The sequence below is a fragment of the Schistocerca serialis genome, chromosome 9, assembly GCF_023864345.2.
Source record: "Schistocerca serialis cubense isolate TAMUIC-IGC-003099 chromosome 9, iqSchSeri2.2, whole genome shotgun sequence".
Classification (NCBI taxonomy): Eukaryota; Metazoa; Arthropoda; class Insecta; order Orthoptera; family Acrididae; genus Schistocerca; species Schistocerca serialis.
Genome location: NC_064646.1, coordinates 64,946,502 through 64,970,863, shown reverse-complemented (window position 1 = coordinate 64,970,863; position 24,362 = coordinate 64,946,502). Strand labels below are relative to the sequence as shown.

The following is a 24,362-nucleotide window of genomic DNA, read 5'->3' as shown; positions in this document are numbered from 1 at the left end:
AAGGGTTGCAGCCAGAGATGGGAACTTTAAGTGTGAGGCCTTTGGGGGTAATGCCAAATATCAGACAAGCCTGTGTCAGTGTCTGTGTATGTGCGGATGGATGTGGGTGTGTGTATGCGAGTGTATACCTGTCCTTTTTTCCCCCTAAGGTAAGTCTTTCCGCTCCCGGGATTGGAATGACTCCTTACCCTCTCCCTTAAAACCCACATCCTTTCGTCTTTCCCTCTCCTTCCCTCTTTCCTGATGAAGCAACCGTTGGTTGCGAAAGCTTGAATTTTGTGTGTATGTTTGTGTGTCTATCGACCTGCCAGCACTTTCGTTTGGTAAGTCACATCATCTTTGTTTTTAAGGTATATTTTATGATAGATTGACGTATATTTTAGTAATAACTATTTACAAAAACTGGAGAAAAGCAAGCGACCACTAATTATTGACCCATCTTCCTCCTTTGCAGGTTGTAAGACATTTTTGACACTGTATCTTACAAAAGAATATTCAACAACCTCTCAGAGAAAACCTTTGAACAGAAGCTAAGCTTTGGCTTTTGTAAAGGCTTCTCTACAGAGAAAAAAATATTTGATACCACAAACTAATTTCTGATAGAAGTAAACAAGAAACATTGCCCTATTGGCATGTTCTGTGACCTTGCAAAGGGCTGCGATTGTGTAAATCATTAAATTCTATTGGGAAATTAATACAAAATGGGAGGTTCTCAGTGTAACACAAATAATGAAGGAATAAGAGTACAGTTGAGGCATCAAGTGGTCAATACACACATAAACGAAAATAAGAACACTGCTAAGTTTTCCGATGATGTCCTCCTCCAGAGCTAACTAGCACAGAATACAACAATACAGAAAGAATAGATTGCTACTCATCATGAAGAGGTGTTATTGAGTCACAGACAATCACAATGAGATAGAATGCTAGAAATGTTCAGCTTTCAGGCTACATCTTTCTGCAGAATTAGAGAATGCACACAAATTCACACAAGCACAACTCACACACATATCGCCACTATCATCTCTGGGCACTAAGGCCTGAGAGATGACAGTGGCCAAGGGTGTGTGAGTTGCACTTACGTGAACATGTGTGTTTTCTGCTTCTGATGTAGGTCGCAGGCTAAAAGCTGCACACCTGTAGCATTCTTTTTCATTGTGCCTTCATGTGACGAGTAGCAATCTATCCTTCCCATATTGCTGCATTCCACTGTAGACTTTCTACTGTTTAAGACAGAATATACACACATTGGAGCAGCTACACTATCACAGACAACCAATATCTATTATTTTCAAACTCCTAGAAGGCACTCAACGTGTTTACAATACAGGCAAGGGGAACTGATACAAACTGTCAGCAGTTGATCAGCACCAACACCTTTCCCTCACGGCTGACCTAACCCATCTTCATCTGCAGACAGCACCAAGTTTAGCACATAGTCTGCTTCATTATATGAAAACAGATGTGACATGGAATAACTGACACCCAAAACAAAACTCAGCAAATGGAACACAGCACAGAATGGCAACAGTGCAGGTGTACACTGCAGTGTATGCAGTACTAAGGTCAACATCAACTGAAACTAATGAACATTTGTCCAAAGTTGTTCACTGCATCATCTTGCGACTTTTATCAACTCTGTTACTCCTGTCAGCCAACATGCTCCACACCTCGTCGACTTGTGTATCATCAATGTTGCCATCGCATGCCAGTCTACAAACACATAATAAGCCTGGAGAATAAACTTGGCACAAATGGAACTGCATAAAGTGTCATATTGAACGGACCGATTTTTTTTCCGTGGATGTCGAGTTAGTTTCAGTCTTGACGTTGGCACAGGGAGTACTGAAAGTGGATGGTTTACTCTCGCCATCATCCGATGTTAGAATGCCTCTCTACCTGGATTGGAATCATTCGTCGACCGAGATGTCATTGCTTATAAGACCTGGCATTGTTGATTAGATGGTAAGACGCAATCTAGACCTAGTTATGTATATAGTAATACGCCTTTTACATTGCATACCCGCTCCTGTCGTAAAGTTAGTAATGATGAAAAAATACATGTGTGGATGAAAGGACTTTGTGTACTTGCTGAGAATGCAACTGTAACTGGTGATCTAACCCTCTACTACAATTATTAATAAAGTCTGATCTGTAGCGTCAGCCACCAATCACTAGACGTACATCTGGTGAACGGGGGCTCAAGGATGCAACAATGTAAAAAAAATCTAAAACATAGTGCCGCGTTGGCCACTGAGTGCCTGCGAGGCTGCATGAGGAGCACTGTGTAATACCATAAGGTATTGATGACAGATACCTTATGGTATGACACAGTGGATTCAGGCACGGTCTCCTAATGTAGTCTGGAATCTTGGTCTGATGATTGTTATTATACCTGCAACCAGTTACAGCCAGTACAATGAAAATAAATTGCAATTTGGACTTTTTAGTTTCAGCATAGTCTTAATCTGGCAGCAAGACTGAAAATGGTGTATACTGTACTGCAGGATAAAAGATTCATTCAGGGCACCTTACACTGAACAAGTGAAAGCTTCCTTATGGTACTGCATTATTATTATCACACTTCTAAATCACAATTTCTCGCTCTGGTACTCTACATAAAAAAATCAGTTTCTGATTATAAAAATGATTCCAGTTTTGTCTCTTTTACTTACTTCTTCCATGGTCCTGAGTCAAAGGCCGTGGGCCGTTCTCTTCTTTCAAAGACTGTGATCTCTTCAGATGCATGCTGCTGAAGAATCTGGCAATTTTGCTTTCTGTTCAAACAATTATCAAAGAAAATTATATTTCAATATAATAATAATGTTAATTTTTTGTACCTAGAAATTATAAGTAACAAAAAGTTCAAACTTGAAAGCAGGTATACATAACTCCTCTGAAAGAGATAAAAATCATAAATTAGAGTAAGAGTATAAGATCCAGAATGAGATTTTCACTCTGCAGTGGAGTGTACACTGATATGAAACTTCCTGGCAGATTAAAACTGTGTGCCGAACCGAGACTCGAACTCGGGACCTTTGCCTAAGAGTATAAGATGTTCACTGCATGTATAAGTAAATCAATAAAAGGTAACAAGTCTTCTTCTTATAAGACATTTTAAGAGACACATTGTGAGGGCACCAAATTTGTGTGTGTAAATTACATTCCAAATGCTATCACATACAATGTCAAAGTGGTATACAGCTGAGTGTGGCTTGAAACAACTGCATTCAGTGTTAATTTGAGTAATTAGTGGCTTGGAATAATTGCATTCAGTGTTAATTTGAGTAATTAATTGTTGAATGACTTTATGTTAGAATAGCTATTTCTGACAGTTTGTTTAGGTGATGTTTCAGAGGTCTCTGGGTGCTGGAGAAGTGATGGTGTGCTTCCAAGGTTGCAGTGGGAGACAGGTGCATGTATCTCATAGCTACTCAGTTTTGGACAGCCAAGGAACCACAACCAGAAGGCCTCCAACTATGGATGGCATATTCGCAAAATATAATTTAATGATATGCACACTCAAAGTAACAAAATTAATTTTGAAGAATAGTCAATGATACTTCAGTTATGCATGCAACTATGCTGAAGCAACATTGGCAGGTACCAGGTTTTAATTAATGAACTTGACTTGTATGAAGTATTATTGTAGTTTGAAATAAAATAAGCCTGAGGATTCTAATTACTTTATTTACTCTGAAGCAAAGTTTGCTATGAGAGTTACTTCTGATTATTGGAAGTTAGAAGTTTGATTATCTTAGAAAGGCACACAGATCAAAGTTTGTCAAATAAATGGTTGGTTAGACATTTTCTCAAACACTAAAGTTCCTATGCCATATGACTCGGTCATTCCTTTGTACGTGACAACTGGGTAACAGAACTTAAAAATATTATGAAGGGAATTTTGTTGAGAGGCGAATTAATTCTGAAGTGAAGAAAGAATATAAGAGGGTGATAAACCATTAATACTGGAGATAACACAAATTTTCTTGGTGAAGATGACCAAGGATTGGTGATTGTGGAGTTGCATTTGTTGTGTTACCACAAGGGTGGTTAAGTGGACTGAAAAGCTACAGGTAGCTATGAACACAAATAAATACAAATAATCAGAAAATAATTAGCATTAATAAATACACTTAGTTTTATTGAAGCCAAACAATAACCAAATTAATAAGTGCTTAGGAACATCTAAACACTGAAAGAATTAATGTATTGCAAGCAAGTTATAAGAAAGGAAGAGGTTTCTCAGAACAATTAATGAAGAGTTAATACCATCACAATTGAGGATTATCATTATTTACTTGAATCACAAGTCTAGGAAGATGCCATTAGGGGACAATATAGAGCTAAGGGAAACAACATGCAATCAAATACTACTATGACATGTTCATATTAGTAAAAGGTGTGGAGCAATTAAATGAGAAGGAAAGAAGAGAGGGACAAACTAACACTCACTTTTATTGGTGCAAATTTGTAGTTTCAGGTGACCTCAGGCTCTGTGAGCTGTTCTCACCCTATCAATGAAAGAAGTGAATGGCACACATCATAGCAACTAGGTGTGTGAAACAAATGAGCCAATGGCAGAGGAGGACGAAGCAGAAAAACTATCAGCACATATACAGTCAACTGATGCATTGAAGGTGTGGAATTCACGGAACAACAAGTCACTCTGTGCACGGGCATCAAAATACGAATGCACAAATGATGAATCAGTGTTAATTCATTCGGAGTTGGACCTGTGAGAATGAAGATGGGATTCAAAACATGACCACAGAAGTGAGGCAGCACTGACCAGGCAAAAGTGGCACAACTGGTTCCCTTTGTTTTGAATGTGAAGCATGCGGAATGTGGCAACAACTCTGACTACCGCCTTATAACTGCTCTGGTGACAGGCAGCACCACCACTCTAGAATCATTAGTGATACTGTCACTGAACAGCACAGTGATTGGAGACTGCTTTTACTGGGCAAACATACTGAATTCATCAGTTAAAATGAGATTTTCAGGCTCCAATGAATGAAAATTAATAAACAGTATGCAAAAATATTATGTGATTTATGATGCGTGACATGAAGAATACAGAAACATTTCAGGGAACGTTAATGTCCGGAGAGGTGTAACACAGGAGCTAAATGGGACCAGTTTTTTGTCTCTAATTTCAAATCCACTGCTGTTTAGAAACCTTCAAAAGTGAGAAAAGCTAAGCATGTTTGTTTTGGCCAGTTCCTTCATTAACATCATAACTATAAAATGGAGTTCCTTTCTCTTCAAGGCAACTGTCATGTAGCAAATTGAGTACACAACACACCGATAATATCAGATCATCAACCATGTCATGGACTACAGCAACATGACTATAAAAGTCTCTAAAGACTTGGCTTAATAGCCCAAAAGCATTTTCTGTCCCGCAAAATAAGCATGACACAATCTATAGTTATAGATCTGATCATTGTGATGTAGTACCTCATCTCAAATAAGCTTTCATCATGCAATCCCTAAGAGAAAATGTGTCTCCAATCAGGAAATGGGGCAACCTCACAGTTGTGCCCAGCAAACACTTTGGTGGAGGGATATTAAACTTCTTTGTTGCAATTTTTTAAATATCCTATCACCTGATACTTTTGTGTAAGTGCCAACATCAACACCAATGAATTTACAATTTGCACCCACAATTGCAAACAAAGCAATTGAAAAGGAATATTTATATAATTAAAAACAGTGATCCACTCTCATCAGGTGGTATATGTAAACGTAATTTTCAACTGTAATACCAACGCAATTAGGTACACTCAATTTATGCCAAAATTCTTGTTCAGTAATCTGAAATCTGATTCAGTAGAAGGTGGCATCAATATAGGCAGCAATGTTATTCTTAAAATCTTCAGTACATGTTTCACAATTCATGATATGTGAGATGATGACATTGATATTCAAATGACAAGGAGCAGTAACTATTGCCTGTAGCCAAGGACCTGAAACAAATGAAAACACATAACTAATGTAGTTCCCATTTACAGGTGATCACTGTAAGAAGTGGAAGTTTTAAAGAGATCATTACGAGAAGCTTAAGAGGAAAAGCCAATTACGAACAGGCCCTGCTGCCTCAAAAAATTCAAAAGGCAAAGGACAAGAACAGCTATCATTCCTTGGTGTTGTTCCACAGCACAGCTTTAGAGGAACAAATATTCCAGTGCTATCAGTGCACTCAAAAAACACAGGAAAACCTAGAATACAATGGAGACCAAACTTGTCAGCTGGACATTTTAGCATCACAGGAAGAAGGTATGGTGCCAAAAAATACAACGTGAATTAGTGGGGAAACAGCTGAATTAACAAATGATGAATGATGTATAACAGTACAGAAAACACAGTAAAGTTGGTGGCAATGATGATATGGTATTAAAAATGTGGAAAGGGAGGGTACAAAGTACGCAAAATTTAAGAGGAACATTTACAGCAAACAGTGATGATGACACTGATTATTTTCCCATCACATAAGTGAAATTGTATTGCATCTACCTCAAGTTTATAAGGCAAAAAAAGTAGCATTGTTTCTAATTGTGGAAAAATGCTTGCACGGTGCAACAGGCATCAGCCATCAAGTGATATCGGCAGTCCAACCTCCACATATCTGGCACAGCACAGTATTAGAAAGTAACTTGCCAAGCATTTGACATGCAGCACAACGTAATAATGTGTGAAATTTTGTACACTTACCTCACTGTCATCTTTTTTTTTTTTTTTTTTTTTTTTTTTTTTTTTTTTTTTTTTTTTTTTTTTAGGCCCTGTGGTTTTATTTGTTATTAATAACACAGGGAATGAAATTAATCTATATTTTACTTAAATGGCAATAGCTTCTGGATACATTTTCATCACTTGACAAATGTTTTTTAATCGGTGCTGCATAACTTCCTTCTGATGTTCTGCTTTTATAGAAAGGCATTGCCAGCTTTCATCTTTTCTGTATGCATCAATAAAACGTCATCATCTTCCTCTTCCAATAACAACACAACAACCATAGCAAAGATATCTCGCCTTGCGTAGTTCTTACTTAAGCAACTGCATGCTTGTCTGTCAGTGCATTCTGCAATGCACCCACTGCAGACAACAATGATGCCATCTGTCTTCTGTAATCGCTGTTGGTCGCTGTTGCTCTGTTCAGAGTCACACCTTAAAGTGAACTGCTTTTAATGTGTACTGATGTCAACTACATCATGCTAATGTCCAGTGATAACAACATAATTCACTTTCAACTGTAACTACATCTGATGATAAAGACTCATGTAACTTGATTTTGCTAGCAACAGCAAGTTTATAATCATCATGTTGTATGAAAGAAATGTGAAACAGATTATCTGGGAGAATGGATGTTATGGAACAAAAGCCTAAAGAGGAATTAAATAATCTGGGGACTCTAGATAATTGGGTTGAGATGGTCGATCGTGTGAGTATGAATGAAGAGAAATTGAATGAATTAAATAAGACACATGTTATTACTATTAGTTGAGTGGATAAATTACAACACAGGAGGTACTGAATGAAACTAGGAAGTTACTGAAGGTGAAAGAAATGATTTAATAAAAATATGTGGAAAATTATGCTCAATATTACGTTACAAAGAGACTGAATGGGCTTTATTAAAGAAAGCACTGACTGTATTATTAAATAAGAGATTAAAATCAAATCAGAAAGAGTTTTTACAAAACAATGAGGGTAGTAATATTTGGAGTGAGCATTTTACCTTTCGAAATGGGCAGGGCATTAAAAAACTACTCTCCCATATTCAGATTTTTCCAGTGGAGAGCCAGGATTACTTTCCAAACTAAAAAAGGATTGTTAACTAGACACTGGAATGATCAAAGGAAAGTAAGGGCCTTAAAAATTTGTTAACAGACTCTTCCATTGGTTCTTGGTAGAACAACAACATTATAATAAATGAAAAGCACCAGTTTGCTTTTGCTCTACAATATTACTTTTATTATTAACCAGTTTTCGGCTTACAAGGCCATCTTCTGACACTGTAAGCCAAAAACCAGTTAACAATAAAAGTAATATTGTGCCAAAAACCTGTTAACAATAAAAGTAATATTGTAGAACAAAAGCAAACTGGTGCTTTTCATTTATTAAAAATTTGTGTTTTGCGATAACTGCAAATATAGATGCAAACTGCACCTCAAATTTAAAATTGCCTAATAAATGATATTTTATAGTGGATTGTATCCAGATGAAATATTTTGTCAAAGATAGTTTGATATAGCTTTATTTTTTGCATATAAATATAGAAAATGTAACTAATTTTTGGTTACTGGTATTTAACATCATGTGGTGAAGCCCAGTTTAGAAAGATAATATGTGTAACAACATGTTGGCAAAACAGAAAGTGCATGAATGCAGTGACATATTGGTGTGCTTGATGCCCTGCTACCACTTCAGTAGTGGGTGGTTGAATGGCCTCTATACATGCCACATAATGCAATGTACGACTCTGGCAGGGGTCTTAGTGCCTTAGAACAAAAAATACGTATTTTATTCACCTGGCAGAAATTCAAAAGTTGGTATAATCACACCACGTTTACATGTGACACAACTTCTTGAAGATGAAAACTGAGTTTCTGAAACCATTTTTCGTTCTCCTGTTTACCTGTTAAGAGTTGACATGGTTTTGTTACATCGTTCAAATATTGCACCTGGAAATCAGCTGTTCCAGCTTTTGATTTAGTAAAAAAAATGACTGATTGTCTTCAGTTGAGTATTAAAGGTAGACAACTTCTTGGTCTAATTTTCCTTCACTGCACAAGAAATTACTCCATCCACATTATAGTATTTGAGAGTTGTAGCAACGCATTTTAGTACCTGAATAGTGTAAAATCGCGTAGTCTCCTTCCGCCGCCGAGCAGTGTGTCAGCAGTGCGCAAGTAGCAGCATTACTGCATTTACTAGGCAATCTTGTATTTTAATAACCGTTTAAATTTTGTGTCGATTTGTTTGCGCTCTCTGTAGATTAGTTCAGACGTTCTTTGCACAACAGTTTTTAGCATGGATAGGGACTGCAACTGCTGTGTTCGGATGCAGGCTCAGTTGGCATCCCTTCGCTCCCAGCTTCAGGCAGTGTTGGCTAAGGTCACACAGCTTGAGGCTGTTGCTAATGGGCATCACTGTGGGGTTCCGGATGGGGGTTTGTCGGGGACGGCCAGCTCGTCCCACGCATCCCCCGATCGGACTATGACTGTGGTTGCCCGGGATACTGCCCGCATTGAGGCTGATCCCTCACCTGTGGTAGAGTGGGAGCTCGTCTCAAGGTGTGGCAGGGGGCGAAAGACATTCCGGAGGGCTGAACGGAAGGCCTCTCCAGTTTGTCTGACAAACTGGTTTCAGGCTCTGTCTCAGGCTGATAATGATCTTCGGCCTGACATGGCTGCTTGTCCTGTTCCAGAGGTTGCCTCTCAGTCTGCAAGATCCGGGCGGTCGCAGAGGGTGGGCTTACTGGTAGTTGGGAGCTCCAACATCAGGCGCGTAATGGGGCCCCTTAGGGATATGGCAGCAAGAGAGGGGAAGAAAACCAATGTGCACTCCGTGTGCATACCGGGGGGAGTCATTCCAGATATGGAAAGGGTCCTTCCGGGTGCCATGAAGGGTACAGGGTGCACCCATCTGCAGGCAGTCGCTCATGTCGGCACCAATGATGTGTGTCGCTATGGATCCAAGGAAATCCTCTCTGGCTTCCGGCAGCTATCTGATTTGGTGAAGACTGCCAGTCTCGCTAGCGGGATGAAAGCAGAGCTCACCATCTGCAGCATCGTCGACAGGACTGACTGCGGACCTTTGGTACAGAGCCGAGTGGAGGGTCTGAATCAGAGGCTAAGATGGTTCTGCGACCGCGTGGGCTGCAGATTCCTCGACTTGCGCCATAGGGTGGTGGGGTTTCGGGTTCCGCTGGATAGGTCAAGAGTCCACTACACGCAACAAGCGGCTACACGGGTAGCAGGGGTTGTGTGGCGTGGGCTGGGCGGTTTTTTAGGTTAGATGGCCTTGGGCAAGTACAGAAAGGGCAACAGCCTCAACGGGTGCAGGGCAAAGTCAGGACATGCAGGGACCAAGCAGCAATCGGTATTGTAATTGTAAACTGTTGAAGCTGCGTTGGTAAAGTACCGGAACTTCAAGCGCTGATAGAAAGCACCGAAGTTGAAATCGTTATAGGTACAGAAAGTTGGCTGAAGCCAGAGATAAATTCTGCAGAAATTTTTACAAAGGTACAGACGGTGTTTAGAAAGGATAGATTGCATGCAACCGGCGGTGGAATGTTCGTCACTGTTAGTAGTAGTTTATCCTGTAGTGAAGTAGAACTGGATAGTTCCTGTGAATTATTATGGGTGGAGGTTACACTAAACAACCGAACTAGGTTAATAATTGGCTCCTTCTACCGACCTCCTGACTCAGCAGCATTAGTGGCAGAACAACTGAGAGAAAATTTGGAATACATTTCACATAAATTTTCTCAGCATGTTATAGTCTTAGGTGGAGATTTCAATTTACCAGATATAGACTGGGACACTCAGATGTTTAGGACGGGTGGTAGGGACAGAGCATCGAGTGACATTATACTGAGTGCACTATCCGAAAATTACCTCGAGCAATTAAACAGAGAACCGACTCGTGGAGATAACATTTTGGACCTACTGATAACAAACAGACCTGAACTTTTCGACTCTGTATGTACAGAACAGGGAATCAGTGATCATAAGGCCGTTGCAGCATCCCTGAATATGGAAGTTAGTAGGAATATAAAAAAAGGGAGGAAGGTTTATCTGTTTAGCAAGAGTAATAGAAGGCAGATTTCAGACTACCTAACAGATCAAAACGAAAATTTCTGTTCCGACACTGACAATGTTGAGTGTTTATGGAAAAAGTTCAAGGCAATCATAAAATGCGTTTTAGACAGGTATGTGCCGAGTAAAACTGTGAGGGATGGGAAAAACCCACAGTGGTACAACAACAAAGTTAGGAAACTACTGCGAAAGCAAAGAGAGCTTCACTCTAAGTTTAAACGCAGCCAAAACCTCTCAGACAAACAGAAGCTAAACGATGTCAAAGTTAGCGTAAGGAGGGCTATGCGTGAAGCGTTCGGTGAATTCGAAAGTAAAATTCTATGTACCGACTTGACAGAAAATCCTAGGAAGTTCTGGTCTTACGTTAAATCAGTAAGTGGCTCGAAACAGCATATCCAGACACTCCGGGATGATGATGGCATTGAACCAGAGGATGACGCGCGTAAAGCTGAAATACTAAACACCTTTTTCCAAAGCTGTTTCACAGAGGAAGACCGCACTGCAGTTCCTTCTCTAAATCCTCGCACAAACGAAAAAATGGCTGACATCGAAATAAGTGTCCAAGGAATAGAAAAGCAACTGGAATCACTCAACAGAGGAAAGTCCACTGGACCTGACGGGATACCAATTTGATTCTACACAGAATACGCGAAAGAACTTGCCCCCCTTCTAATAGCCGCGTACCACAAGTCTCTAGAGGAAAGGAAGGTTCCAAATGATTGGAAAAGAGCACAGGTAGTCCCAGTCTTCAAGAAGGGTCGTCGAGCAGATGCGCAAAACTATAGACCTATATCTCGGACGTCGATCTGTTGTAGAATTTTAGGACATGTTTTTTGATCGAGTATCATGTCGTTTTTGGAAACCCAGAATCTACTATGTAGGAATCAACATGGATTCCGGAAACAGCGATCGTGTGAGACCCAACTCGCTTTATTTGTTCATGAGACCCAGAAAATATTAGATACAGGCTCCCAGGTAGATGCTATTTTTCTTGACTTCCGGAAGGCGTTCGATACAGTTCCGCACTGTCGCCTGATAAAGTAAGAGCCTACGGAATATCAGACCAGCTGTGTGGCTGGATTGAAGAGTTTTTAGCGAACAGAACACAGCATGTTGTTATCAATGGAGAGACGTCTACAGACATTAAAGTAACCTCTGGCGTGCCACAGGGGAGTGTTATGGGACCATTGCTTTTCACAATATATATAAATGACCTAGTAGATAGTGTCGGAAGTCCCATGCGGCTTTTTGCGGATGATGCTGTAGTATACAGAGAAGTTGCAGCATTAGAAAATTGCAGCGAAATGCAGGAAGATCTGCAGGGATCGGCACTTGGTGCAGGGAGTGGCAACTGACCCTTAACATAGACAAATGTAATGTATTGCCAATACATAGAAAGAAGGATCCTTTATTGTATGATTATATGATAGCGGAACAAACACTGGTAGCAGTTACTTCTGTAAAATATCTGGGAGTATGCGTGCGGAACGATTTGAAGTGGAATGATCATATAAAATTAATTGTTGGTAAGGTGGGTACCAGGATGAGATTCATTGGGAGAGTCCTTAGAAAATGTAGTCATCAACAAAGGAGGTGGCTTACAAAACATTCGTTCGACCTATACTTGAGTATTGCTCATCAGTGTGGGATCCGTACCAGATCGGGTTGCCGGAGGAGATAGAGAAGATCCAAAGAAGAGCGGCGCGTTTTGTCACAGGGTTATTTGGTAACCGTGATAGCATTACGGAGATGTTTAACAAACTCAAGTGGCAGACTCTGCAAGAGAGGCACTCTGCATCGCGGTGTAGCTTGCTCACCAGGTTTCGAGAGGGTGCGTTTCTGGATGAGGTATGGAATATATTGCTTCCCCCTACTTATACCTCCCGAGGAGATCACGAATGTAAAATTAGAGAGATTAGAGCATGTACAGAGGCTTTCAGACAGTCGTTCTTCCCGTGAACCATACGCGACTGGAACAGGAAAGGGAGGTAATGACAGTGGCACGTAAAGTGCCCTCCGCCACACACTGTTGGGTGGCTTGCGGAGTATAAATGTAGATGTAGATGCTAAAAGTGTTTTAGCAACAAGACATAATGTACCAAACCAAGCATGTTTCGAAACTAACTTAGGTGTAGGCAGCGGGAAGGGCGGGGGTGGGGGTTGCGTCAGATACCGGTAGAGGTCGAGCCTATACTATCTCGTTTATGACTCTGCCAACCCATGCAAGCTAGTAGGTACTGAGTGCTTTCTTCCCCTAACATGCAAATTGATCTCATTTCGATTCTACTGCCCCACTAAAGTAGGTTCTGTCAGTAGCATTGTCAGGCGTAGGTTGGATGGCTATGAATGGCCATGGAAGGTTGGAATCAATATTCTGCTGATTTTGTATTTATCAGATTGGGTCAGAAAGAGAAACTATGTTGAGAAACACCTTAAATCAAAGAAGCACTCTGTTCACTGGCGGGAAAATGCTGCTGATTCTCAATATGACCGGTCATTTGTTGGAAGCTTAAATAGAGCCAAAAGAAGAAAATGAGTAAAGGTCATTTCAGAAAACAACTGCTAAAGTTTTTGTAAAAGCAAACATTCAAATCAAAAAGCTTCCCATTAGCACTCTTTTTTAACAGTCAATTTCAATGCACTAAGGCTTTGTCTTCAGGTACATAGCATGACAATATTTTAAATTTGTACAACTAATGACAAACAAACAAAAGTAGATACACAAATTTCCAAAAATAGATGCAACTTTTACCAAAAATAGATGCTACACTTTCAGTTCCCTAGTAATAAGTCATTTGGTGGGATGTTATCCAGTAGGGTATGCTACATTTAGAGAAATCTGAGAAATATACAAGATTTGAAAGTGCATTAAAAACTAAGTATTGGGGCGAGGATACATAAAATAAACTGGAAACTGAACTGTAAGCTCAAACCATAGCATAACAGCTGTGGTGGATACAGACAATTTGAAGAGTGGTATATTTAGATGACCCTACCAGGGATGAACATCTACTGAAAATGGTTTTAACCCTAGAATAACAATCTGGGGTAAAAATTACTCCAGTTCAAATAATTTTTTATCCTATGTAGGTATTACTGGCTTCTAGGGCGGGAATCATTGTTTACCTTTCCATTCAGTCAGTATTGTTGTTCATATTGAGGAGGCTATAAAGTCTCAGACTGGCTATAAAGTCGCAGGCTTTATTCTCCATCCTCAGATAAATTGTGAAATTTACCCGTCAGGGTAAAAAATCACCCAGCTTTGATATTTATGTTAAATTCTTTTTGTTTACAAAATAGGTGGTACTTTCTTATGCAGACACAGAAAATGCCTTCTGATAAAATACTAAGAACTCCAGATGAAATAATATGAGAACTTGAGTGTCAAGAGGCTGAAAACGTATATTCCAGTGACTGATGAAGATGTGAGTGAACCTCGAAGCAAAAATGGGACAGATGCGTGAGAAATAATTCACCCAAGAAGCTTCACATAAAGAAGAGCAACAAAGTTCCTTTGAATGCTGTGTCTCTTCAAAACCAGTGGGCAAAGACCATCGGTAAAATATTTATCAACGTTGCCATAACAGTTTAGTTTGAAAACGTTTGATGTATTCAAAATTTCATCAAATTTTGAAATTAATTTATAAAAATCTATATTTCCTTTTATATGAGGATCTATTTTTTTCCTTAGTTGTTAGCTTTATATTTTTTACCAATTTACATTTTATTTGTGATGATATGCTAAACAATTCCTTCAATGTTTCTTACGCTTTATGTTACGTTCTATCGTGTTTGGTACAGTGTTATAACAAAACTGGTAATTGAATATAACAGATGAGTACAATCTCATATTTCCACATATGACAAGCATGATACAATAAAATACATTGATATTATAATTATTATTTACTTTGTTATATTTCCAAAGATTAACAATAGTCTGTAATAAAAGTTGCACATTGTTTGATTATTACTTTATATTACCCCTTGTAATTGGATGCATTCCTCTGACATTAACACCCCCCCCCCCCTTTTTTAATAGAAATAGCTGATAACAGGAATATTTTCGAAACTTGTATAGGTGATCATTATCTCAGCTGTTTAACTAAACGAATTTCATATATTTTGTATATGTGTTGTATTTCAGGCTAAAATGTATAAAAAGAAATTAATTTGTTGCAATCGATATTTAATAGCTCTGTTTGTATAGCTAAAATTCTTCTTCTTTTAGATATACTTGAAATTATGAAATATCTGGTATACTTCAAATTCATATTATTAATTGCACAATCTAACACTAATTATTAAATTTATTTCTGGATTCATTTACAAAATAATGATATAACATGGTGATGATTCTTCTTTTGTCAAGAAAGTTTGTAAAGTCTTCTGTTTTGTAAACTCTTTGGAATGTGTTAGTACAACAGAATGAGTTAGTAGTAGTGGGCATGCCTCTGATGGAAATAGATGTGTTTTTAATTTTGGCAATAATAGTGTAATTTTTGGTTTTATGAAAATGGAGATAGTGAAGTCAGTGTGATATAGAACAATGGGATAAAATAAAAAAATAAAAATAAAAAAATCATAGAAACAGAAATTACTTTATCAGTTATCTACATCTACACTGTTACTCTGCAATTCACACTTAAGTGCCTGGCAGAGGGTTCATTGAACCATTTTCATTTTATTTCTCTACCATTCCACTCTCAAATGGCACATGGGGAAAATGGAACACCTAAATCGTTTCGTTTGAGCTCTGATTTCTCTTATTTTATTGTGATGATAATTTCTCCCTACGTTGGTGGGTGTCAACAAAATATTTTCACTCGAAAGAGAAAGTTGGTGATTGAAATTTCATAAATAGATCTTGCCACAAAGAAAACCGCCTTTGTTTCAGTGACTGCCACTCCAACTCGCATATCATATCAGTGACACTCTCACCCCTACTGCACGATAACATGAAACAAGCTGCCCCTTCGCACTTTTTTTATGTTCTCCGTCTGTCCTACCTGGTAAGGATCCCACACCATGCAGCAATATTCCAGCAGAGGACAGGCAAGTGTAATGTAGGCTGTCTCTTTAGTGGGTTTGTCACATCTTCTAAGTGTTCCGCCAACAAAGCCCAGTCTTTGTTTTGCCTTCCCCACAATATTATCTGTGTGGTCTTTCCAATTTAAGTTGCTTGTAATTGTAATTCCTAGGTATTTAGTCGAATTGACAGCCCTTAGATTTGTGCGATTTATTGTATACCCAAAATTTATCGGATTTCTTTTAGTAGGATTTCTTTTAGTACCCATGTGGATGTGACCTCTGACTTTTCTTTGTTATTGCCAATTGCCACTTTTTGCACCATACAGAAATCCTCTCTAGATCATTTTGTAATTGGAACTGATCGTCTGATGATTTACTAGATGGTAAATTACAGCGTCATCTGCAAAAAATCTAAGGGGGCTGCTCAGATTATCACCTAGGTCATTTATGTAAATCAGAAACAGCAGAAGGCCTATGACACTACCTTGCAGCAGAACACCAGATATCACCTCTGTTCTACTCGATGACTTACCATCTATCACTACGAACTGTGACCTCTCTGAGAGGAAATCCTGACTCCAGGCACACAACTGAGACGATACTCCATAAGCACGCAATTTGATTAATAGTTGCTTGTGAGGAACAGTATCAAAAGACTTCTGGAAATCTAGGAATATGGAATCGATTTGAGATCCCTTGTCGACAGAACTCATCACTTCATGGGAATAAAGAGCTAGCTGTGTTGCACAAGAACAATATTTTCTGAATCCGTGTTGGTTACATATCAATAAGTCATTTTCTTCAAGGTGATTCATAATGTTCGAGTACAGTATAAGCTCCAAAATCCAGATTGAGGTCAGTGATATGGGTCTATAATTCAAATGGGTTACTCTTATTTCCTTTCTTGAATATTGGTATGACCTATGCTACTTTCCAATCTTTAGGAACACACCTTTCGTCAAGTGAGCGCTTCTATATGATTGCTAAGAAAGGCATTATTGCGTCCCCATACTCTGAAAGGAACCTTACTGGTATACCATCTCGACTGGAAGACTTGCCTTTCTTAAGTGATTTGAGTTGTTTCACAACACCTAAGATATCTACTTTTATGTCACTCATGCTAACAGCTGTTCCGGTTTCAAAATCTAGAATATTTACTTCATCTTCTTTTGTGAAGGAATTACAGAAAACTGTATTTAGTAACTCTGCTTTAGTGGCACCATCATTGGTAACATGTCCATTGCTATCGCATAGTGACGGTATTGACTGTTTTTTGCCACTGGTGTACTTTACATATAACCAGAATGTCTTTGCGATTTCTACCATATTTTGAGACAATGTTTCATTGTGGAAACTATTAAAAGCATCTCGCATTGACGTCTGCATTAAATTTCGAGCTTCCTTGAAACTTAGCCAGGCTTGGGGATCTTGCATTCTTCTGAATTTGGCATGTTTTTTTCGTTGCTTCTGCAACAGTGTTCTGAAATGTTTTGTGTACCATGGTGGATGAGTCCCGTCCATTATTAACTTATGCGGTATGAATCTATCTATTGCTGTCGATATTGTTTCTTTCAATTTGAGCCATATCTGGTCTACATTTACACAATTATGTTGGAAGGAATGGAGACTCTCTCTTAGGAAGGCATCAAGTGAATTTTTATCTGCTGTTTCAAATAGATATATTTTGCATTTATTTTTAGTGGTTTTGGTTGATATGGTTTTGAGCCTTGCTACAATGACCTTATGTTCACTAATCCCAGTATCCGTCATGACGTTCTCTATTAGATCAGGATTATTTGTGGCTAAGAGGTCAAGTGTGTTTTCACAACCATTTACAATTCATGTGGGCTCATGAACTAATTGTTGAAAGTAATTCTCAGAGAAAGCCTTTAGTACAATTTCGGAAGATGTTTCTTGTCTACCACCAGCTTTGAACATGTATTGTCGCCAGCATATCGAGGGTAGACTGTAGTCTCCACTAATTATAACTGTATGAGTGGGGTACTTATTTGTAATTAGATTCAAGTTTTCTCTGAACAGTTCAGCTATTATACCATCTGTGTAGTGGGGTTGGTAGAAGGAGTCAATTATTATTTTGGTACGGCTGTTGAGTATAACCTCTACCCATAGTAATTCGCAGGAACTATGTATTTCAACTTCACTACAAGATAAACTACTACCAACAGACACAAACACACCACCACCTACTTTATTTAATCTATCCTTTCTGAACACGGTTTGTGCCTCTGTAAAAATTTTGGCACAATTTATCTCTGGCTTTCTGTTCCTATAACGATTTCAGCTTCAGTGCTTTCTATCAGCACTTGAAGCTCTGGTGCTTTCCCAACACAGCTACAACAATTTACAACTACAATACCGACCGCTGCTTGGTCGATTCGTGTCATTTCTTTACCCTGTACCCTTTGAGACTGGAGCCCTTTTTTATCTTTCGCGAGACTGTCTAACCTAAACAACCGCCCAGTCCACACCGCCCAGCCCCTGCTACCCGTGTAGCACCTCCTGTGTATAGTGGACAGCTGACCTATTTAGCGGAACCTGAAACCCCACCACCCTATGGCGCAAGTCGAGGAATCTGCACCCTACATGCTTGCAGAACCATCTGAGCCTGTGATTCCGAACCTCCACCTGCTTCTGTACCAAAGGTCCGCAATCGGTCCTGTTGACAATGCTGCAGATTGTGAGCTCTGCCTTCATCTCGCTAACAAGACTGGCAGTTTTCACCAACTCAGACAGCCAGCGGAAACCAGAGAGAATCTCTTCTGATCCATAGTGACACATGAGCCACCACCTGCAGTTGGCTGTTAACTAGAACCCACAAGGCCAAAATTACAGCCTCCAGACTCTACCACTAGACATCCTGCACACAACAATGGAAAATGAAGATGTGTGTGTGTGTGTGTGTGTGTGTGTGTGTGCGTGTGTGTGTGTGTGTGTGTGTGTAAAGCTTTTGAAACTAATGAAGAGGCTGAAAATTTACTGGTGATGTGTGGGAGGGTAAGATTACACCCAGAATCTTTTTTTAATTTTTTTTAACAGAAATAATTTAGAAAAATATGAGATAAATTTTTACCCCACCTTGTTACTTAGGTCTCGGGATTCACACCTCGTTACTCTACGGTTAAGCACGCTGTGGTGGAAGTCAACAGAGAAATTCCAAGTCAAGGACTGGGGTAAGGTGGGTCACCAATTAGATTTCCTTGACAGGATATTCAAAATGGATATGCTCATTTTGGTGCTAGAACGTGTAGGATGCATAAGCATGAATACTATTTAAAAAAAAAAAAAAAAAAAAAAAATGTGTTCTAATAGATTAAGCATGTTATTCGGAATGTGTTATATACCAAAAGATGGAAGTAGTCACATCAAGAATAAGTATGAGTTTGTACCCAACTACCCAAAAGGGAGTGTAGGATTTAGTGGCTGTGGACATGAAATGTAAATACCTTGTGCTTTTTTTTTTTCAGTACACTATTCCGTCTATACTTTACACGAACAACCTGATACACTTGTACATTTTCACTGTATAACTTGTCAATTCAAAGTATTGGCAATAATAACTTAGAACGGAAAAAATTATTTCTTACACTTCACAGTTTCATCCCATTACAAAATTTTCTTAATAAAATAGTATATAAATTACTTGTAAATTCGAATAGGGAGTATTTTATTTGTTTTTTTAAAATATCGTATGCACATGTTCAAAATGTTAAAAATTTTACACGTGTTGCTTCAAGATCAAATAAATTTGGTAAGTTTTTATACAGAAGGAAATGGGTTGCACTACTAAAAAGGCAGAATTGTATTATTTCTATAGACGTCAATCTCAAAAACAATACAGTAGCTTTTCAAAATATAGATCCATGTAGTATGCAGAAGTTCTAAGAATTCTGTTGCTCCAGTGACCAGTGAAGATACTGGAAAGGTAACTGACTTTCAGTTTCTGACAAAACATTATTATAAATGTAAATCAGTGAACCAAGGAGAACACTCCTGTGCTACTGAAATTTTCAGTCCATCCGGAGATGAAACGGGTGATTGTTATTCCAAGTTTGTAAGGGTGGGGACTCAAAATCATACAACAGTGAAGTGGTAACTAGACCTTATGGTGATAAGACTATCACAAAACTGGAATGTGTGGATCATGTGAGAAGAGGATGGGCACCAGCCTGAGGAAGTTGACAGTAAATCTGAGAAACAAGAATCTTTCTTATTGTAAAACAACAAGGGTTACACTGGCAGACAAAATTATTGATTAATTACAACAATACTATTGGGTGGTTATCAGGAATAACTCTGATGATTTGTTCAACATGTGGCAGGCATTATGGACTACGTTCTTCCACAACATGTCAACAGATGGCAATCAAATTCATCCACTTTGCTCTCCTGGGCTGTATTCATGCAACACTCAATACTCAAACACTTCATAGAGCTAAAAACATTCCATCTCAGCAGCAGTCATAAGTCATAAAGCCCATTTACAAAGAACTGGCATGTCCTGACTTGTTGAAGAAGCGTCTACATACTCAATCTCAGAATCCAAATGTTCAAAATCTCATAGGGACTCGCACACCAACAAATATTTTAGTTGGGAGAAAGGGGGTGGGGAGGTTCTTTATTCCTGGAGTAAACTTTAAAGGAATGGACAAGGTTAGCATCAATAAAACAAAGTATGCAACAGAAATAGCCACTGAGGAGTCCAGATGGAGTAAAGAATGAGATTCATGGAAAATTGTCAATAGGATGATACACAGCACGGTGCAGGGTGCTTCTGAGTGAGTAAAAATAAAAATAGAACATATACTAAGTAAGTTTTAGTCATTTCGAATTTTAGAAGCTGTTTCTGCAACTTTACAATTTCAGTTGAATTACTCCCTAAATCTTTGGAACCACTTGGAGTAGAATATTCACATTTTCAGGGAATTGCAACATAGATATACTAAGTCTACTGAACTAAAATAAAAACACAATGTTGAGTATAATAAAATTGTTTTGGAGAAAGTACAAAAAATTATACAGAACATAGATAAAACTTTGTAATTGCCAAAACACTGGCTGAAATGCAATGATTTTAATTCAGTAAACCAGTAATATAATGTGTTATGTTCTGTTAAAGTTTCATATCCATTGCCACTTTGGTTTCTGAAATACAGGGAAGCCGGGTATTGTCAATACATGATGTTCCAACTCCCTTTACATAGTCAACTAACATTTTTGTTTAATAATCTCAGTATTTTGTTTTGTGCAGACTTAAAATATCACAATTTTTGTAATTTACAATCTTCACTGCTTTACGTAAAGTAAATCCCCTGTTTGTCACATGAAAATGAGATAACAAATGTAAAACAGTTTAAATGACTCTATATAATGAATGATTACTGTGTACATGAAAGCTTTCAACAAATTGTAAAATAGTAAGAATAAACATAAAAGTGGAGCAGATTAAGAATTGTATGAAAAAGATCAAATATTTATAGCAGAAAAAAATTTTTGTACGAGGACGTGACGTCGACCAATTCAATGAAGAATTTTGAATAACTTGGCATAATCTGTTAAAAATGTATAAGTATAATAAATTTAAGTGAAAGAATAAAATTTAGAAAAAGAAAAATTTATTGATAGTTAAAAGATTATAAATAGGATGACAACTGCGACTGCATGACTCATTCATACAGAATGAGACACCTGCATTTGTTTTGAGTGGATTAGAAATTAGTATGTGGTGAGTGTGGTTCTGAATAGCTAGGACAGACTTTTCAACCCAAGCAGATTGTTGCTGGGAAACTCCTGAGTGTGGTTTTCCAAACTGTTGAAGAATTAAAGTGAGGGATGCTGAATGGAATGCATTTATGAGTACAAATTTTAAGCCACCAGTCACAGCCAGGGGGCAGTGTTGTGACAGTGCCACGACATTCAAAAGTGCCGCTACGTTAGTACGCGAACACGGCGATAGAGGCGCTCCGCAGCTCGGCCGAGCGCGGGAGCACCACCTGGTTATGAACGGCGCCGGCCGCATGTCACGGCTCGGCAGTCGAATGACAGATACGGAGTTAGTAACATGTAACCCGCGAGTGTTTCTACTTTTGTATCTCCACGCACTTTAGTAGTGATTAAAGGTTATAACACTTTTTGGCGACGAGGTCGGATATTTTTTTTCCTGCGTTGTGGACTTGTGTGTTCGTGTCGGGGCAGACATGGAACAGCTTATGCAAGCGCTTATTGAACAACAAACACAGCTGACGGCTGCTATTCAGGCGTTGTCGACGTCGCTTACTCATCGTCTGTCTTCCTCTTCTCCGCCTCCGTTCCCTCCTTATGACGAGGCCGCTGAAGACTGGGAGGATTATGAGAAGCGTTTGCGGCAACACTTCTTGGCTTTCGGCGTTGTCGACGCTCCTATGTGTAAGTTGTTATTTCTATCTTGGATTTCCCCACGGATCTATCAGCTGCTATCTCAGTTAGCCCCTCTGCGGGAACCTGCCTCTCTGTCCTTCCAAGAAATGTGTGACTTATTGTCTAACTATTACCGAAAAAACACCCATGTCGTTGCCGCCCGCGTGGCTTTTTACCGGTGTCGTAAACAGCCCCATCAATCTTACCGGGCTTGGGCGGCGGAACTCCACGGTCTGAGTCGGAAATGTCAGTTTGTCACGGACACTCATCATGAGTCTTACGCTGATTCAATGGTTCGGGACGCTATTTTACGGCTTGCTCCTGATAAAGAAGTTCGGCAACGTGCCTTACAATTGCCAAACCCGTCGTTGTCGGAAGTTCTCAGCATCGCTCAATCCTTTGAAGTGTCTCACGCTGCTGGTGCGCAAATAGACGCGTGGTGTGATGTAGGCGCTGTCCAGACCACTTTCGACGCAGACAATGTGCCGGTTTCACAGGGAAACGACGATGTGGCGGCGGTGCACTCGCGTCAACAACGTCGCGTTGGGCCGCCACGCTCGCAGCGAAAACAGCAACCACAGAAGCAGGTTCGTTCCGCCCTTCCTTCTTGTCCACGTTGTTTCGTACAGCATGACAGAACCGCGTGTCCAAAACGTTGGGCCACGTGTAATTCATGTAGGAAAAGAGGCCACATTGCTTCTGTGTGTCAGTCCCCTAAAGTTCCTGTCGACGAGGACGAGGCATCGGACATGGATGTTAACTGTGTGCTTTCTCAAACGAATAAGTTGTTTGTTACTGTTCGTGTTCTGGATAAAGACATTCGCATGCAAGTGGACACTGGCTCTGCAGTAACTCTCATTAATTCTCGCACGTATTTGGAGTTGGGCTCCCCTCCCTTGTCTCCCGTTACGCGAAATCTACGAACCTATAATAAGCGGAAAATTCCTATTGTTGGCCAGTTTGATGCTTCCACTGCCTACAAGTCTGTTGTTAGGCCCCTCACGTTTTATGTGGTGGATCATGCGGGCACTGAAAACCTGTTCGGTTATGATGCTTTCCAGTTGTTCGGGTTTTCCATTGATGATGATGTGCACCTCATATCTGAGGACATTCCGTATCCACAGCTGGATGGCTTGTGTTCTGAATTCTCGTCCGTGTTCTCTGCTGGTCTGGGTCGTGCCAAGGAGTTTGAAGCCCACATTACTCTTAAACCTACGGCTCGCCCTAAGTTTTTCCGGGCACGCCCTATTCCAATGGCGTTGCGTGCGCCTGTCAAAGCTGAGATAGACAGGTTAACAGCTTCGGGGATTCTCCTTCCTGTTACCTCCAGCGAATGGGCATCGCCCATCGTGGTGGTTTCTAAACCAAACGGGAGTCTGCGATTGTGTGGTGATTTTAAAGCCACTGTCAACGCTCAAAGCCTCATTGACACTTATCCTCTTCCCCGTCCTGAGGAGTTATTTACCAAGCTCGCTGGGGGCCAGTTCTTTTCCAAACTTGACTTATCGGAGGCGTACCATCAGTTGCCGTTGGATGCATCTTCCAAGGAATTTCTCGTCATCAACACTCCTTGTGGGTTGTATCAGTACCAGCGGTTACCATTTGGCGTCGCTAGCGCGCCGGCCATTTTTCAGCGGTTTTTGGAACAGCTCACGGCTTCCGTTCCCGGCTGCATCAACTACCTGGATGACATTGTTGTCACGGGGGCCTCCACTGAGGAGCACCTTCGCAATTTGCGTTCACTGTTTCGGGTTCTGCATTCAGCAGGGTTGAAGTGCAATCTGGACAAGTCTCAGTTCTTCCAACCCTCCATTGTGTATCTTGGTTTCCACTTGTCCCGTGAGGGTATACGCCCTCTACGACAGCACGTTGCGGCCATTACCGCTCTACCCCGGCCGTCTACGGTCAAAGAACTTCAGGCGTTTCTAGGCAAGGTTGCTTATTATCACAAATTCATTCCCTCCGCGGCGGCGGTGGCTCGTCCTCTGCATCAGCTGTTACGCAAAAACGTTCCTTTCTGTTGGACCGCCGAGTGTGAGCAGGCTTTTGTCCGCCTGAAGGCTCATTTGCAGTCGGCGCCTTGTCTTGCCA

The 24,362-nt window shown here is 39.8% G+C and overlaps 1 protein-coding gene across 1 annotated transcript in view; it reads right to left on the bottom strand.

Annotated features, from left to right (window-relative positions):
- LOC126419139 (X-linked retinitis pigmentosa GTPase regulator-like) overlaps nt 1–24,362 on the bottom strand; it is a 358,411-nt gene that overhangs the window by 58,717 nt on the left and 275,332 nt on the right. Inside the window, exon 13 of the mRNA XM_050086247.1 lies at nt 2,676–2,777. Within this exon, the coding sequence (XP_049942204.1) occupies nt 2,676–2,777 (102 nt within the window). The remainder of the gene's footprint in view (nt 1–2,675; nt 2,778–24,362) is intronic.